This window comes from Hoplias malabaricus, chromosome 3, assembly GCF_029633855.1.
Source record: "Hoplias malabaricus isolate fHopMal1 chromosome 3, fHopMal1.hap1, whole genome shotgun sequence".
NCBI classification, from domain to species: domain Eukaryota; kingdom Metazoa; phylum Chordata; class Actinopteri; order Characiformes; family Erythrinidae; genus Hoplias; species Hoplias malabaricus.
The window spans coordinates 75,453,720-75,472,824 of NC_089802.1; the positions used below are offsets into that span (position 1 = coordinate 75,453,720).

Here is a 19,105-nt window from a genome sequence, read left to right on the forward strand (position 1 = left end):
GTGCAAACGTCTGAGCTTGTGGAGCTTGCTTAGAAATGGCTTCCTCTTTGCACTGTAGAGTTTCAGCTGGCAACGGCAGACGGCACGGTGGATTGTGTTCACTGACAATGCTTTCTGGAAGTATTCCTGAGCCCATTCTGTTATTTCCTTGACAGTGGCATTCCTGTTTGAGGTGCAGTGACGTTTAAGGGCCCGGAGATCACGAGCATCCAGTAGAGTTTTACGGCCTTGACCCTTGCCCTCCGGGTGACTGTGAGGAGTGTGGTGTGTTCTCCCTGTGTCTGCATGGGTTTCCTCCGGGTGCTCCGGTTTCCTCCCACAGTCCAAAAACACACGTTGGTAGGTTGATTGGCGACTCAAATGTGACCGAGTGTGTGAATGAATGTGTGAGTGGAATCATTGGGCATAAGGTGGGAATACACCCTGGAAGGGGCCCCACCGGGACCCTGGACTGGATAAGCGGTTACAGATAATGGTTGGATGGATGGATGAATTAGCTTCCATGTTATCTTCCCTATAAACAAGACAGAACATTCAATAAAATACCACCTCTGGTCATGGATTAAACTCATAAAAACCTTCATTCATGAGAATTACAAATGTAGAATTTTAAACGCCCAGTCCCTGCCTCTCTCTGCACATACACCTCCACCACTCGCATGAAACTGGAAAACCCTGTCACTGAATTTCTGAGGTTAATGACATAAGAGACCCAGCCTGCCTGAACCTGTGATTTTGAGACTGTTGAGTGTTTATTTATTTATTTACACGTTTTATGTATCTTCTAGTATATCAAACCCACCGCATGGACAAGCTAACAAGGGTTCACTGGAGAAGGTCTATTAGCACCTGAGGGTGAAAGGGTACATGGTGCCTCCGCTTTAATCAGTCACACGGTGGCGCCACGGCAGTTGTAGAATTTATTAGTGCTATTTACAGTAATTCGAACTGTTGGGAGTCCAGTAGTGGGATCTTGATTAGATGTAAATATGTGTGGGCTGTGAAAATGACTCAGTTTTAATCCTCGGTGTTGTGTTTGCTTTAACCTGAAAGTTTGATTCATTACTTCATCGTGTAATGATTCACAGAACGCTCCCAAATTCCCCAGCGGTTAGCAGCCAGAGTCGACTCTGACTCAGTGAACAGAAATGATCATATTTATTATGATTCTTCGATTCTTTCACGTTTTGTTTAACATAAGTCAGACGAGCAGTACTGTTTTGCAATTAAAGCCCAACCTACTACCATTAAATTAAAAAATAAATCAGTATCTTACACGGTTATTAGCTTGAATCGATTCAATTAAACGGTTAGTTTCCATCACCTTCACTGTGAAGAATTCGGTGTCTCCAGAACTGAGCTAGGTCTCTCTCTCTCTCTCTCTCTCTCTCTCTCTCTCTCTCTCTCCCTCAGACTTGCTGTCGTATGCAAAATAACATGAACACATATGATTCAATTACCGTCGATTCACGGGAGTCAATTAAAAGAGTCATTCGGAAGGAGTGATTCACTCGCCGAGCGTCATTTGGAGTGTGGCGGTAAAAAAAAAATAACAGACACAGCCGAAACCAAGGATCCGGTTCAATTTTTAGTCTCCGGTAGAAACACATGGAGCCGCACGGAGCAGAGACTCGCCTTCACTTCTGAGGAGGAGAGAGAGGAGGTGAGTTTCTGAAAGAGAGATTTATGTGGGCCAGGAGCGTCAGGAAAGCCTGTTTTATCCCTATAATAACGTTCAACTCTCAGAACTGCAGAGAGGACAGAGTTAGCCCGGTGGATTACCTCAGTCCAGACTCAGATCCGTTTACATCTCTCAGTCTCAGCTTTCTCCTCTAGAGTTTAGGGGGCTTCTCTAAGACAGGGACCAGGATGTTTTTCCTACTCTTAAGTTTCATATTACATGGCTCTTCAGTGTCAGTTTATTAGGGGAAAAGAGATGTGAAACTAATACAATAACATAGCAAAATACCATATAGAGAGTACAGTAACAGATACTACATTAAACCAATAAACAACCTAAGTATCTGCACACTAGTCATTTAGGTGCATTTTTTTTAGTTCTACAAATACACACTGTAGTCCACCTTTGGTTTTTAAGGGTGAGGACCAGCACAGAGCAGCTATGATTTGGTGGTGGATCATTCTCAGTGCTGCTGTGACTCTGTGGTGGTGCTGTGTTTGTGTGTTGGGCTGGTAAAGGTGTAAATGTAAAATAAATTCATTTTTTAAAGAAAATCAACATATGTATGTCATTTCAGGCAAAGATACCCAAACTTTTGAACACACCTGTGGTCTGTAACTGCGTTTGGAGATGCCTCAGGTGTATATTCCTTCATAAAATGTATTTAAGGTAATCGTGAGGTTCACGATTGTAACCAAACCACACTTGTTTATAAAATTCAGAAGATGCTGTTCTCCGGTCCTTTCGCACGCTGGAAACTAGTCTAATGTTTTTTACGAAGCCCCAGTGTCAGTTAACGAGTAAAAATCTCTCTGCTCATGGCGGCAGTAAACCAGCAAAGATATCTACAAACGTTGAAAGTCATGAAAAGAGATGAAGATATTGCTTTATTCTTGCTCCATAGGTGAGTAAAGTTGACTTATTTTGGCTGTTTCAGATTATTAAGGTAGGAACCACTTTAAATTCAGGAGACTGCTGACATGAAAGTGCTACAAAACCAAACACAAATGAGTTTCTGTGACCTTAAAAGTGGCTGAGCTTCTGAACATAAACAAACCAGAGAGAACTGCAGTTCCCCACAAATGTGGACATTCAATTTAAGGGTAACACCATGAGTGTCACTGCCACACAGCTCTAGGATCTTGGGGTTCTGGGCTCAGTCTCTGTGGTATGTTCTCCCTGTGTTTGTGTGGGTTTCCTCCGGGTGCTCTGGCTGCTTCTCGCAGTCTAAAAACACATTGGTATATTTATTGACTCTGTGTGAGGGATTGTGTGAGTGTGTGAGAGACTAGGAGAGTGTGCGATGAACTGTGGCGGACTGGTGCCCTGTCCAGGGTGTGTCCCTGCCAACCACCGCACCCCTGATAAACCATAATCCACCTCAGACTCCATTTTTTACCAATTTAGGTTACTATCCCGACACAGAGAACTTCAAAGTTCGGAGAGCATGTTCTTTAACAGCTTCTAAAGACTGCAAAAATGATGTGTTGCTTGAGTTAAGGCTGTTGTCCTAATAGAGCTTTTTATCTGTGTGTTGGGTTGCTTCTCTGGTTTACACTGAAAGATTAGCATCAAATTCCACTGTGTTTGAAACAGAAATAGAGCAGTGCCAGGGCCCTGAGGTTGACATAAAGCTTCTCTTCATCCAGAATATTCCCACCCTGAAAAGAAAAGGTTACTTTACCACATGATTTCCCTGAGCATGTCCAAAAGAAAAGGAATCAACAAAGCTATCTCTCATCTGTTCTGTTGTGCAAGATTCCCTCTTCTGTCCTCTACTGGATGGTGGTCCGTTTCTATTTTTGACGTATTCAGAAACATGTAACTTGAAAGTAATGACAGCTCTGTCATATTCACAGATGACTTCCTTTGTTCTAATCAGTTTGGTCCATATCTGTCTTACCCTTTTACATAATAGCCATACAGTGCAGGTGTGCTGTGAATTCTGGGAGCTGATGGCACTGGTGGTACATGGTGGGATTGTATATGGGTGTAGGTTTACACCAAAAACTGTTATTTTAAGTACAATACCGCCTGTTAGAAGTAGGTTACATTACATTTGACACATATCTTTACTAAACATTGTTCAGCTATTTTTTCTTCTAATATTCTGTCAGATTCCAGGATGATTCCGGTTAACGAGTTCCGGAATATCGCCTCAGAGCACAACCCCCGGTTCCGGGTCCTAAAGCCCTGGTGGGATGTCTTCTCGGAGTATCTGTGCATCGCCATGTTAATGATCGGAGTGTTCGGCTGCACTGTGCAGGTACGCCACCTTTCACTATCAGCCATCACTCCCACCATGTGCTTATTTTGAAATACTGATAAAACAGAAAGTCATGGGACCTTTATTTATTCACCTAAAAGCATTTGTAGATTAGGTCCTACCTCTCTTTATTGTTTCCCGCCATGTTGTGTACACTTTCTTATCACCACTGCTACTTAGTTAGTTAGTACAGCTTTGCTGCAGTTAGGCGTACTACGCTTTCTGGGAAGGCTTTAGACAAGATGTTGGACAATGCCTGTGAGGATTTGTTGGCAGCCACTTAGGCTTGTCAAAATGTATATATTGTCCCAGAAATAACTGCGATAAACGATATATGGTCATTTTTATAACATTTTATGGCACTGATTTAAATATAATACAGAAAAACCCACTTAACACCTCCAGAATTGTGAGATTGTTTATAAATACGTAAATAAATATGCCAGTAAACACAGAGGCCAGCAAAAATTACTGAGACAATGTCCATATATTATACAATTAATAAACAATTAAGCTATTGTTACAGGCCTACAGCCACATACAAATTAGTGAGGTAAGGTGCTAATGGTGCATGATTGTTTTGGATCACACACCATTCCAACTCATCCCAAAATTATTGGATGGTGCTCCCAGTTCTTCTTTAGCCAGTGCTTGGCATTGAGCATGATGACCTTAAGGTTAGAAGCACATGCTGCACAGGATCTGAATCTATTTAATGCTTTTCTGTGGAGATTATACAACGTGTGCAAGCTGAAGTCAAATATTTTAAGAGCTGTCTTCAGGTTTTGTACAAATAGTGTACGAACAAACATTCCCTTAAAGGAACATTAGGTAAGATTTGTGTTATTTGCTTCTGATGTAATTCATATTTACAGAACTGAGCCGAAATCATTGTGATAGGGGTGGGACGGGTTGGCTTCTTACCCTCCTCCGAAAGTTACAGAGTGCAGCTTCTGCAGTGCTGAGCTTAGAGTAGAAACAACCGAGGTTAGATTCTCCATATTCCAGGTCAGTGAACGATCACAAAGTTTTGAAGCTGTAATTTTAAGGTAAAAAACAATATTATGCAGTGTTCCATTAAACTCTCATTATTTAGGTCTGGCTTGGTGTGAATGTCTTATGCTGGTTTTCTTAAGAATTGTGTAACTACTCTAAAAAGTTATACAGAGGGCTGTCTGGGAGGATTCAGTGGGCAACACAGTCATGAAAGTAAATAATCGATACAATAAATAAGACACAACACTCTGAGTTGGAAAATTGAGACTCGAGTTGTGCCCCCTCAAATTAAATGTGTTATTCATAGGCTCTTATCAGTGAATCTGACCTTCAAGCGTGTGAAATGTGCAACAATCTTGGCTGTTTTTTGCACTGTCCTGACCCAGATTCGAATAGAAGTGGATTAGTAACTCTCCAGGGCTTAGTTCTTCATTCATACCATCTTATGTCAGCCATTACAAGCTTGCTCCTGCTGCAATACACCGGGGCTCTGCCACTGAATGACAGATAGAGTGAGACAGACTCATTATTTCCAATCATTCCTCCATGTGGAGGTAGCTAGACACATTTTCACTAATCAGTGCATGGTGTCTGTCACTGGTCACAAGTATCACCTGCAATAAATAACGGAATCTGTTGTATGAATTCAAGAAATGTTTCTTAATTGATGAAAGAACAATATGTACCATAATGTCATATCTGAGGCTCTCTTTTGGGATCAGTAAAGGCAAGTGTAATTGTGTGTTATCGTGTTGTATCTAAGCTTATTTAATTATGCGCATATTAAAAATATTCATAGGTTTCAAGGAATTAGTTGTAAACTGCTGATGATAGGAAATTTCTTCCAAAAAGATCACTAGTGATGTTTGAGTCTTAAATGACTCAGTAATAAAAATATAACAATAAGACAAGTGATCCTCAACACTGTTGATTTGTCATGTGTCGCAGATATGACATCTGTTCTCTCGCTTCCTGTTTTTGTAGCTGACTCAGGAGAAAATCTCCTGCCTCCCCGACCCCTTCAGGGGGATGTCAGAAGTAGATATTGACTGCAAATATCTCCTGCGTCCGAGGGAAAACGAGAGCCTCTGGGAGCACCTCGTCACTAAGGAGATTGCCCCCAACATCTTGGAGGTCATTGGCAGAAAGAACGACCTGGACATCCACCAGTACATCTACGTCAACAGCTTCTGCTACGAACGTGCCGTCCACTGGTATGCTAAGTATTTCCCCTACCTCGTGGTCATACATACCATGATCTTCATGGTGGCCAGCAACTTCTGGTTCAAGTTCCCTGGGACGTCATCCAAGATAGAACTGTTTGTGTCAATCCTGGGAAAGTGTTTCGACTCACCTTGGACCACACGAGCGATTAGTGAGGTATCTGAAGAGGCAGAAGACGAGCGGACGGTGTTGTGGAGAAAGAAATTCAATGCGAGACCATCAGCAACGGAAAGCCCAGACAAGGAAGATGGAGAACATGTTTATATGCGCTCCACATCTGTCGTGTCTGAGACCAAGAAAGATGAGCCAGAACCTGCTGCATCTGTCCTTGACAAGAAAGAAGGGGAACAGGCCAAGGCTCTGTTTGAGAAGGTCAGGAAATTTCGGACTCATGTAGAAGAGGCAGACCTCCTGTACCTCATGTATATAGTGCAGACCTCACTTAAAGTTGTAAAATTCACCATTATCATGTTTTACAGTGTTGCCTTAGTGCCAAACATCCAGATTGTGGTCACTTGCATCGTTCCACCAGATCTGACTGGGTTTAGCTTGTTCTGCTGCAATCATAACAAAGCACACATCTTCTGCAAACTGGCTTACTGCTACATCTGTTTTGTGGGTGTTTATGGTCTTCTTTGCATCTATTCCCTTTACTGGCTGTTCCACCGGCCGTTAAAAGTGTACTCCTTCGAGCAGGTGCGCCTAGAGACAGGGATCAACGACATCCCAGATGTCAAAAATGACTTTGCATTTCTCTTTCACCTCAGCGATCAGTATGACCCCCTTTACGCTAAGCGCTTTGCCGTGTTTCTCTCTGAAGTAAGTGAGAGCAGGTTATGTCAGGTTAACCTGAATCACGAGTGGCCCGTTAAGAAACTTCGGACACGACTCAGTCGGAATTCAAGCGACCGCTTGGAGCTGCATTTGTTCAAGCTTCTGGGGCTGCCGGACACTGTGTTTGACATTCCTGAAGTAGAATCTCTGAAACTGGAACAGATCAGCAACGTGACAATTCCTGGAACTGTGACCCAACTCACAGCCTTGCAAGAACTGTCCCTCGTCTACTCTTCTGCCAGACTTCACCTGCAAGCCCTCACCTACATGCGAGAAAATTTGAAGGTCCTCCGGCTCAACTTTAAAAGTGCAGAGCAGGTCCCCATATGGACGTACACCTTGCAAAATCTGGAGGAACTCCATATAAGTGGACCACTGACAAATGAGCTCTCCCGCAGCGCCAACTTGGATACCTTGCGTGAGCTCAAGAAGCTCAGAGTGTTGACCTTATGCAGCAAACTGGTCAAAATCCCTTCTGTAGTGGCAGATGTGGCCGGCCAACTTCTCAGACTGTGTGTGCACAATGAAAGCAGCCCACTGAAAGCCTTCAGCAGCTTGAAGAAGCTGGTGCACTTAGTCACTCTGGAACTGACAGCTTGCGAGTTGGAGCGCCTGCCCAGCGCTGTCTTCAGCCTGAGCAATCTTCAGGAGCTGGACCTGAGAGAGAACAGGCTGACTACTGTGGAAGAGATCCTGAGCCTGCAGCACTGCCGGCGACTGAGCACGCTCAAGCTCTGGCACAACTCCATCACTACTGTCCCTGAACATATCAGCAAACTTCGCTCACTGGAGACGCTCGACCTGAGCTGGAACACAATCCGGAAGTTGCCTCCAAGGCTTTGCTACAGCACCAAACTCAAGCATCTTGACCTCTCCCACAATCAGCTAACTTCACTGCCTCCGGAAATTGGGATCCTACAGAGTCTGTGGCACTTCTCTGTAGCCTACAACTCTTTGGAAGCTCTACCGGATGAGCTGTTCTCCTGTAAAAGGCTGAGGACTCTGGCCCTGGGGAATAACAGTATAGTGTTTCTGTCCCCAAGAGTTGGGAACTTGGCTCAGCTGGTCCGTCTGGAGCTGAAAGGGAACAGGCTGGAGTCTTTGCCCTTGGAAATTGAAGACTGCAGCCTGCTGAAGTTGACAGGGCTGGTTGTAGAGGACAGTCTGCTTGACTTGTTGCCTTCTGAAGTTAAACGAAGAATGAATGAAAGGTGATTCATAGTTAGATTCGTATTTGGTGTGGGAGAAACCCCCACCAGTGGAAGGGAGATCTCCTCGAGCTTATCCTAAAACAAGGGCAAAGCTGAGAATAGGATAGCTATGTTGACTTTGACTTTGACTGATTCTGGAATTCTTTGTAAGAATGCAAAGTGGCATTAATAATTGAATGTGAAAAACCTTTCACAGTCTGTGTCCTTCATCAGGAGTACTCAAATCTGATTGGGGTTGGTGCATAGCAACCACATTGCCCTGCCCTGACTGTAGATACTTAGTGCTTTTGAAATGAGCAGTTGTCATTATTGAATGATATTCATTTTAATTGTTGCTGTAAGTGCCTTAGGTTTGAAAGGTTTTATACCATTTATTACCCTCACTATTTTTCCGGATTGCATAATATTATGCCTTAATTACTTCCACTAAATTGAAGTTGTGGGCATTTTGGCTCCCATTTTTGCCTCCGTTTGCTTGTGCAGTGGGTGGTCAAACTTGTTTAGTTGAGTCACTGTCTGGCTCTGTGAGTTTTTTTCCACATCTGAAATGTGAGTAGAGATTTTGTGGGTGTTCTCATATGATGCAATATATTACTGCTCAGATGAAACTGAAAATCAGTTTTTTTTTGTTATTTGCTTGTATTTTCATGCATGTGTTCCAGTGGTCAAAGTGAGGAACCAAAAAAAAAAAAGACAAGGTACAATAAGGAACCAAATTTCTCACATAAATTATACTGGTTTCCATACGTATGTGGACTGTCTATTGAGTGATTTCCAGTATTCTGAAGTGCACTTATTGCTGGCAGTCAGCACACATTTAATATGCTGCCAAAATGAAACTAAACTTGTTTAAAGGTAACTGGAATGCAGTTTGGCATCCAATCTGTAAAAAATGTGGAGTGACGGGAAATAACCTGCAGCAGGTATTTCTGTTTTTAAAACAAGTTCTGTAGTATGATCCATACTTGTCAAGAGGTGTGCTTAATTCCATATGACTATTCATGGTTGTGAACTCATTAGATGGCCAAAAAACTCAGGCACGTTGACTAGTGACTAGGTAAAGACAGAGGGGCCACTGCTTTGTGATGTTATGCCTTGACTTGCATCTCTGAGCCAGTTACAACCCAAAAGACAAACGCGCATATTCCTAAATCAGTCCTGCCCCAACCCATTCCTTCTCGGGCCCACTCATGCCTTCAGGGAATGGAAATTTCCATCAGTATAGAGTCAAGCTACAGAGTACTGTATACCATTTGTTAAATGTTATTGCAAACCCACTCAACCTGAACCCACTGTCTTCCCTTCCATGTGCAAATTAGCTTTTACGTAATGACTGTATACGTTTTGTGTTGGTGGTACCTTAACCAAGTCACAGTCTTTGAATGTTGAGGCGACCAACCTTAATTTTACTAGCCAAAAGCTTTGTAAAAGCATATTTTATCAAGGGTTCATCGTTGTAAGAGGAGACATATTAAAAACAAATTGTTTGTGTTATTTAATATACTCCCAGTTCAAATATCCACTTCAAAGTTACACAGTTAGTGACTTTTAGCTGTAATTGCCCATGGCTACAAGATTCTCTCAGATGGATGTATTTTAATAGTTAATGTTAATAGTTAATGTTCGGTGAGATTCAGTCAGGAGATCAGGAGATGGTATTTATTTTGTGTTGTTATTTTTGTAATTTTTATTATTTCACTAATGCTGTCTTTAATAAAGCTGCTTGTATCCAATGAGTCTATGATAAAGCTTCTTGTGCACAGTATTTTGGAGAATGCCGATTCCCATAAAGTATCTACATATATTTTTCAGTTAAATATATTGCTTATGCAGGTGGGGCAGCAGGTAGTGTCGCAGTCACACAGCTCCAGGGGCCTGGAGGTTGTGGGTTCGATTCCCGCTCCAGGTGACTGTCTGTGAGGAGTGTGGTGTGTTCTCCCTGTGTCTGCGTGGGTTTCCTCCGGGTGATTGTCTGTGAGGAGTGTGGTGTGTTCTCCCTGTGTCTGTGTGGGTTTCCTCCGGGGGACTGTCTGTGAGGAGTGTGGTGTGTTCTCCTTGTGTCTGCGTGGGTTTCCTCCGGGTGACTGTCTGTGAGGAGTGTGGTGTGTTCTCCCTGTGTCTGCGTGGGTTTCCTCCGGGGGACTGTCGGTGAGGAGTGTGGTGTGTTCTCCCTGTGTCTGCGTGGGTTTCCTCCGGGTGACTGTCTGTGAGGAGTGTGTTGTGTTCTCCTTGTTTCTGCGTGGGTTTCCTCCGGGTGATTGTCTGTGAGGAGTGTGGTGTGTTCTCCCTGTGTCTGCGTGGGTTTCCTCCGGGTGATTGTCTGTGAGGAGTGTGGTGTGTTCTCCCTGTGTCTGCGTGGGTTTCCTCCGGGTGACTGTCTGTGAGGAGTGTGGTGTGTTCTCCTTGTGTCTGCGTGGGTTTCCTCCGGGTGACTGTCTGTGAGGAGTGTGGTGTGTTCTCCCTGTGTCTGCATGGGTTTTCTCCGGGTGACTGTCTGTGAAGAGTTGGTGTGTTCTCCCTGTGTCTGCGTGGGTTTTCTCCGGGTGACTGTCTGTGAAGAGTTGGTGTGTTCTCCCTGTGTCTGCGTGGGTTTTCTCTGGGTGACTGTCTGTGAAGAGTTGGTGTGTTCTCCCGGTGTCTGCGTGGGTTTCCTCCGGGTGCTCTGGTTTCCTCCCACAGTCCAAAAACGCACGTTGGTAGGTGGATTGGAAATTCAAAAGTGTCCGTAGGTGTGTGTGTGTGTGTGTGTCTCTGTTGCCCTGTGAAGGACTGGCGCCCCCTTCAGGGTGTATTCCCACCTTGCGCCCAATGATTCCAGGTAGGCTCTGGACTGGATAAGCGGTTACAGATAATGAATGAATGAATATTGCTTATGCTTGTGAATGTATGCTTTATGTATTAATATGATAACGATGATGTTGTTTTATTTCATATAATGTGTTCACTTTTTTTTTTAATCTCATGTAACTGCTTCATCCTGATCAGGGTCACGGTGCGTCCAGAGCCGAACCACACTCATTCGATGGAAGGCTGACACATCATGAACCATGTGTGTGTCACTCACGCAATCACACCCAGGCACAATTTCGCACCCTCGCCCAGCCACTCACACCTGTGGAGAAGTTCACACACACACAGTAGTCTATCTACCGACATTTGTTTTTAGACTGTGGGAGGAAACAGGAACCCAAGAGGAAACCCACACAAACACAAGGAGAACACAACAAAACCCCTCAGTCAGTGACTCGAGGTCTGGATTGAACCCAGAACCTTGGAGCCATTTGGCAGCACAGAAATCTGAGCTGGGGGTTCACTAAATAACACAATAAGATCTGAATAGTTGCTTCCCCCAGCTTTGTACTGCAAGGCACTCACAGTGTACAGCGATATAATCTAATTTTATTTATCTTTGTAAGGCATCACTATCGTGTCACAAATCTTTGTCTCAGATCCCCACCCTGATCCAGTGGGAGTTGATAAAATACCAGACCTAAGGAAACATCTGTTTAAAAACTGTCACGCACATAAAACCCTTCTCTGTCATACTGTGTCACAGTCCTCCGACTTCATACAGTAAATGCTGACAAAGCCAATGTTGTGAAGGAGGATAAGACAGAAGGGAAGTGTCATAATGACTAAGGCCAAGGAAACTCACAGATTCCTTAAAAATACGAGCAGTGACGTCACTGCCTTGTCTACCCCTGTGTAACACTCTCGGCTATTGTCGTCCATTTTACTGGGAACTGAAACATTACTGAGCATTTGTTCTGAGCTGGGCTTTCAGAGTGGGCTTTACACTAGAGGGTGGTCTATGTGTGTGTGCATTGAGCCTCGAGAAAATCTGTGAGGTCAATTATTGATGTTGGATTATTAGGTCTGGATCACACACACCACTCCTAAACTAAAGAGTCTATATTATTATTGACTCTGTATTATTATTATTATTATTATTTTGTAACTGATCCCAAATCCAGGCTTTAAATTCATTCATTATCTGTAACTCTTGTCCAGTTCAGGGTCGTGGTGGATCCAGAGCCTACCTGGAATCATTGGGCGCAACGCGGGAACACACCTGGAGGGGGCAACACACACTCACACATTCACACCTACAGACACTTTAAAGTCACCAATCTACCTACCAACGTATGGCACCCGGAGGAAACCCACACAGACACAGGGAGAACACACCACACTCCTCACAGACAGTCAGTCGGAGGAAACCCACGCAGACACAGAGAGAACACACCACACTCCTCACAGAGGGTCACCCGGAGGAAACCCACGCAGACACAGAGAAAACACACCACACTCTTCACAGTCAGTAACCCGGAGGAAACCCACACAGACACAGGGAGAACACACCACACTCCTCACAGAGGGTCACCCGGAGGAAACCCACGCAGACACAGGGAGAACACACCACACTCCTCACAGACAGTCACCCAGAGGAAACCCACGCAGACACAGAGAGAACACACAACACTCTTCACAGTCAGTCACCCGGAGGAAACCCACGCAGACACAGAGAGAACACACCACACTCCTCACAGTCACCCGGAGCGGAACTCGAACCCACAACCTCCAGGTCCCTGGAGCTGTGTGACTGCGACACTAACCCGCTGCACCACCGTGCCGCCCTGGCTGAATAACCATAAAAATGGATTCCTTATACTAAAATTAATAACAGATCAAATAGAATCATAAAACCTCTTAATTAAACTCTCAGAAAAACTTACTGTAGTGATTCCCTCATAAGTACACATCCAGTACTACTAGCTAGAGAACTGTTTAATATTCTATATTAAGTTAAATTAAGCACAGATTTCATACATCAGGACTTTTAATTTAGTTTTATTTTACACAGATCTATAATGAAAGCTTTCAAATATTCAGCTGTCCTTCTGGAGAAGAGAACGTAACGTACCTTTAGGGAACACAACTGGACTCTAACAGCACTGTTGTACCTTTAAAGGTACATTTACACTTTCTTCCTTTAGGGAACTATAATGTACCTTTTTTCCTGACAGTGTATGTTTAATAAATGGACTGAAACAAACAGGAATCTGGATGGTTTCCACTGAGGATTTTGTTACAGGATGCAACAGGTAGCCTGGGCTTTTTGGTTTTAAAGCTGCCAGGGCCAACAAAACATCCTTTGTGCCGATGTCCTCCAAGCTTTAACCCCTGTGACAAACTGCTTCTGTTCAGCTCGGTTCCAGTCCACCTCAGTGACAGCTCACAGTTCAGGAAAGCACATTCCTGCCATGGGTAATTAGAAATGTCCTTGCTGAGTCACCTTCAGGGCACGAATGCTATCACAATGTACACAACTGTTAAAACAGCTGACCATGCGCTTTTGCTCAAGGGCATCAGTACTGAGGATTATTAGCAGAACGAGCTTATAGTTTTCAGTGTTTGTTGAAACATACTGCTTTCCAGAAATTCTGCTTCCTTCTTAATTTAAAATCCCTGCAGTGTATAAATGCTAACTACTGAAATAGGCCAGTCCACCAGATTCACTATATCAAGGGTTAAGATGTGATCAATGTAACAATTCAGAGAAATACACCAAGGAGTTCCAGAGAAATTGAGTTTAACTCTTCACAGCAGTGGTGACAGAAACCAGATGTGTGGGGTTACGGTTAGCAGTTTAATGGCAGGGGCTTGTAGCAGGTTAGTGTCGGTCACACAGCTCCAGGGGCCTGGAGCTTGTGGGTTCGATTCCCGCTCCGGGTGACTGTCTATGAGTGTGGTGTGTTCTCCCTGTGTCTGCGTGGGTTTCCTCCGGGGGACTGTGAGGAGTGTGGTGTGTTCTCTCTGTGTCTGTGTGGGTTTCCTCCGGGTGCTCTGGTTTCCTCCCAGTCCAAAAAAATCACACGTTGGTAGGTGGATTGGCGACTCAAAAGTGTCCGTAGGTGTGTGTGTCTGTGTTGCCCTGTGAAGGACTGGCGCCCCCTCCAGGGTGTATTCCCGCCTTGCGCCCAATGATTCCAGGTAGGCTCTGGACCCACCGCGACCCTGAACTGGATAAGGGTTACAGATAATGAATGAAATGTAGGCTTACTGATGATTGAGAATGGTACATTTGTAATCTGTATTTGTGCTGAAGACATTGCTCCAGTTCCTATCACCACCACGGCACAGAAAAAAACAGTTAAGTGTCTTTACAAAGGGCCTCTTCACTTTTTACCTCTCGGAATGACTCTGAAAATTTATTAATTCATTAGTGATTCCTTATCACTCAGATTATTGCTGCAGAAAGTTAGTGTATTTAAATTATTATTACTTTTTTAACTGCTAGAATTCAGAGGTGTTGAGTTCAGGTTCCGGCGAGAGACGTTTGAGAATAGAGCCCCCTTGTGGTAGGCGTTTCCCAATTCACACACCCTCCCAGAGAGAGGAGGTTGACAAGCCTGTTCACATTGAAGCATTTAATTGATCCAAAGAATTCATGTAAAACAATACAATTGTAAAACATGTAAAACATGTAATTCATGTAAAACATCCATTTACGGGGGAAGGGCTAGAGGGGTGTTGACGAGTAATTAGTTTTATATAAATAACATCAGAAATCCCACTGTAAACTTAAATTGTATATTTACAATATCTCAATAAATAAGTCAATATTTTCATAAATTATATACACGTCATAAACACTAAAGTATTAATTAACACAAATAAACACAAACTAAGTCATGAATCTAATTCATCAGTGCACGCTGCAGACCTCACTAAGTGAGAGAAAGCAACAGTAATTTCATGAGATTTTCTTTCCTTTTTGTTTAAAAACCTTAACAGTTCAAGTTTCCTACACAGACCCGTGCAGCAAGTGTAATGTTGGCTGTAAAAAGATGAAAAAAGAGCTATTTACAATTGTGCATGGCAAACAGCCAGCTTACTGAAAAGGGAATTCATCTTCCCTCGTTTCCAGCTCTGGTACTTCACTCTGTGCAAAACTGCGGCTGCTACATTCTTCATCTATTATTATGAATTAACTATGCAACTGAACAATGAAACATCTAAATAAAACGGTAAACAAGTAGGAATCTAGTAATGTACATGAAAAAAAGTGCACCCCGCTCAAAGGACGAGGCTCTAAAACTTCAGAATTGTGGCAAGGGGTTGAGTTTAGATCAACTCCAGCCAATTCCCTACGACTGGAAAGCCAGACTGGACTCCAGCTGCCGCTCCAGCAGCTCCACAACATCTGGAGCGCATGTGGCCTTGGCAATGTCCAGCGCATTTTCCCCTCGTGTGTCCTGGTGCCCAAGGTTTGAACGTGGCGCTAGATACTCCACCATATCTCTGAAGCCTGCTCGAATGGCAAGGTGGATGGGCAAGACTCCAGACTGATCAGGGATGTTGACATCAGCGCCGTAGTCCACCAGAGCACGTAACGTTTCCAGAAAACCCGTCCGCGCTGCGTCATGTGCGGGCGTTATCCCAAAGCGGTCCTGGATATTCGGGTTAGCGCCACTCTCCAGCAATAGGCAGGCCACGTTAGTGTTACCCATCATCATTACCTGGGAAGTAGGAAACATCATAAATGTAGCTAACACCACAATAACATTTATTGCATCAATGTCTAATTTTATCAGCTCTAGAGTGTTGAAGAGTCCTGCACAATATATCTCTGGTTAAAGAGATGGTTAATGTTGAAGGATACTCTAATACATCAAAAATGGTAAATTGCTCATGACTGAGTATCCACGGGATGATAAGTCTTCATCGTGGCACATCAATGGCTAGGTTTCCAGACCTAAGCCTTGATGCCTTGAATAAATAGGATTGAAATGACGAACCATGGCGGCACCGGTGGCGCAGCAGGTGGGTGTCGCAATCACACCGCTCCAGGGTCCTGGAAGTCTGTGAGGAGTGTGGTGTGTTCTCCCTGTGTCTGTGTGGGTTTCCTCCAGGTGACTGTCTGTGAGGAGTGTGGTGTGTTCTCTCTGTGTCTGTGCGAGTTTCCTCCGGGTTTCCTCCCACAGTCCAAAAACACACGTTGGTAGGTGGATTGGCGACTCAAAAGTGTCCGTAGGTGTGAGTGTGTGAGTGAATGTGATCTAATATCCACTCAGGTAACTTGCACTTATATATATTTATATTTTATATATATTTATATGTTATATATATATGTGCAACGTTGGCAGGATCATAGTTCATGGACATGAATAATAAAAATCTACACTAAGTGCCTGCGTCATGCTTATGACTAGGTGACAAATACACCAGCTTGTTTTTCCTGATAGTTCAGCTGCTTATTGGAAATCAAAAGTAAACTCGACCAGAGACACCCAGCTCTCATGCTGAACACGACAGTGCAGTCTGGTTATTTCCCTGTTCAAACACAGCTGATATACTGAGTCAGTTAATCACCAGAATCGGAGCGTGTATTTGAGCAGGGATATCATCAAACTGAACTGGACTCCTGCAACACTTAAACGATGAGTCAGTCATGAGTAAAGTTGGCTTCTCAGGAGCAGCTGCACATGAGCTTGAGGTCACCAGACTCAATGTCATATTTCCCCTCCCCCCCCTGCCAACACACCCTCACACAGTTTTGGGTTGTGGAGCAGTGGAACTATATTCAGCAGTGTGATGAAGCTCTAATCTATTAAGGCATAGAACTAATAAAATAGTTCCTTGAAATTGTATTATTTATAAATAGGTTCCAACAAATTCGCACAGAAATTGTCCAAAATGCCCCCCCAGAAGATTGGAGGTTGTTAAATGGGGACCAACTGATGTCATTAACTGTTGGACGTATTATGTGGGTATAACTGTGTGGTGTGTGTATATATATAGTACGTCCAACAGTTAATGGCATCAGTAGGTAGCCATTAACTGTTTTTTTTAAACATATTTATTACCTGTAAGGCGGTGTTCCCGAATTCGTTGACCGTGTCCGGATGAACCCTCCCGTCCTGAAGAACCCTTCGCACCTCCGCCGTGTCTCCTCTCGCCGCGGCGGAGCTCAGACTCCTCCCCGCCTCCTTCTCACTCAGCACCATGGTCCAGCCAGAATAAGCCTTTAAAATGTTCTTTAAACGGTTATTATTCGTCTCATGGGCAAAGCAAGTAACGTTAACGTAAGTAACACCATTAAAACAAGAGAACGCGAGCCCCACCGCAGTGCGGGACTGCAGTGCTAAGCTATCGCGCTAACTTGTTTACTACCGCGTAGACGCAGATACGTCAATCGCAGAACGGAGAAGATTTTGTTTTTTTTAAATGACACAAAGAAAGAATAGTCTCATTAAAAAGACACAAAAACAACTAGGGCCCAGTTAACCGGGTTTTAAACGTTTCACACGAAACCGAATAGGCTTTTTATTCGTCGTTTTTTTTTCTCGATTTTTTAATGCCACCTTAAATGGTGCCGTATTTTAAGGCGGAACGGAATAAACCGAGACACAAACCGGCGACTGTAGCCACATTTAAAACACGAACCGTGAAGAATGGGGAAATGAAAGTAATAGCACAAGAAGCAGCTTTCCGCCGCCTTAAAACCCACCTTATTTCTCTCGGTCTCTGCGTAAAAACCCTGCTCTCGTCGTGTCGACCGTTGGCTCCGGCTTAATTTTTTTGTTTTTTTTCTTTCGCTCGATTTAAACAGAAACAAAACAAACAGGATTTTTAACCGCCGGCGATACACGCAGCGCCTTTAATTTTGCGCGCTTGGTGAGCGAGAACAAATTCCTCTGACTTCAACAAAAATGTTGTTGAAAACCTCGCCGACCAATCAGAAGCTACACACGGGGCTGGGACGCACCATATACGGTAAAGGGGGCGGGGCCAAGTCGTGAAGACCACAAAGTTCCCATAGCAACAGAGCCACCGGCCAATCAGAGCAAAGAGCGCAGAAGGCGGGCGATTTGAGAACGTTATTTGTGTTCAGTGAGACTTCATTCATGCTCTTGCTTCAGTGACGAGATAATCGGGTAAAAAGGCGCGGATTTTAATATAAAATGAATACAGAAAAATAAACATTTTCTCCCATATGGATTTGGACTGACTTTTAAACCCGACAGACAGCGACAGGGAGGGAGAGAGAGATATAGAGGCATGACAAACTCGGTTTAGTTGAAGCAGTGGATATTAACTGAAATAAATGATTATATAAGTGCTATTATTAAAACTGGAAATGATGAAAACATAGTTCTTAGCAATAATAGTAACCTTTTTTTTCTGGGAAGTTGTATGGCTTGTAAATAACGCCATATAATATTAAAACGAATGTAAGTAATCATACAGAAAAACGAAAATAAGTTTTACGTATTTTTTAAAAAGCAATGCTGATAACTTTTGAGCCAGGTTAACCAAGTTAGGCCCAGCTAGTAATGAAAAAAAAAATCTTAATGTAATATCTAGAACATACCTTGAAATATATAGATATTTCACTACTTGGAAGTATTACTTGTAATTAGTGTTTTCTGGGAAATCAATGATCTGACCAGATAAATATCTTTACATCTAATTTCTCTAGTGCCTATCTCTTTGATCAGAAGGCTACGGTATGTTTGGGACTGACTTTTAGAGGAGACAGATAATTAGAAGACAGAATATACAAAACCGATCAGCCATTGATTTGTAACCTAGACAAATAAATAAATAAACAAACGCGTTTTTACAATCAGAAGTGTAATATAACGTTGATTCTTTATCATGTGAATAGAAATGCATGTATATAGCTATATGTAAACAATCAAAACGGTTGTGTTTATATAAATCAAATTTGCTCACCACAGTACGTTATTATCGTCGTTATTGTTATTATTACAAACTTCATAATATAGAGATAATTTTAAAAATTAAATTAAATACTCTGACTGCAACAAAATGTTGTCGACCAATCAGAATCTACATACCAGACTGTGGCACACCATATATGAT

At 43.2% G+C, this 19,105-nt stretch overlaps 2 protein-coding genes across 3 annotated transcripts; one reads left to right on the forward strand and one right to left on the reverse strand.

Annotated features, from left to right (window-relative positions):
• The first annotated feature begins 1,544 nt into the window (after positions 1–1,544).
• On the forward strand, positions 1,545–9,926 carry si:zfos-323e3.4 (volume-regulated anion channel subunit LRRC8E). Of its 2 annotated transcripts, none has more exons than XM_066663583.1 (3): positions 1,545–1,663; positions 3,799–3,947; positions 5,928–9,926. In XM_066663583.1, the coding sequence occupies exons 2-3, from the start codon at positions 3,807–3,809 to the stop codon at positions 8,214–8,216; spliced, it is 2,430 nt and encodes an 809-aa protein (XP_066519680.1). In that variant the 5' UTR covers positions 1,545–1,663; positions 3,799–3,806; the 3' UTR covers positions 8,217–9,926. The 2 variants fall into 2 exon arrangements, with proteins under 2 accessions (XP_066519680.1, XP_066519681.1); XM_066663584.1 differs by lacking the exon at positions 1,545–1,663 and adding an exon at positions 4,823–4,955 and having other exon boundaries at positions 3,810–3,947.
• Positions 9,927–14,704: 4,778 nt separating this feature from the next.
• cdkn2d (cyclin-dependent kinase inhibitor 2D (p19, inhibits CDK4)) lies at positions 14,705–17,943 on the reverse strand. The gene is made up of 3 exons (XM_066663637.1): positions 17,727–17,943; positions 17,083–17,241; positions 14,705–15,735 (listed from the first exon to the last, which is right to left on the reverse strand). Exons 2-3 carry the CDS (start codon positions 17,221–17,223, stop codon positions 15,364–15,366), a joined length of 513 nt encoding a protein of 170 aa, XP_066519734.1. The 5' UTR covers positions 17,224–17,241; positions 17,727–17,943; the 3' UTR covers positions 14,705–15,363.
• Between the last annotated feature and the right edge of the window lie 1,162 nt (positions 17,944–19,105).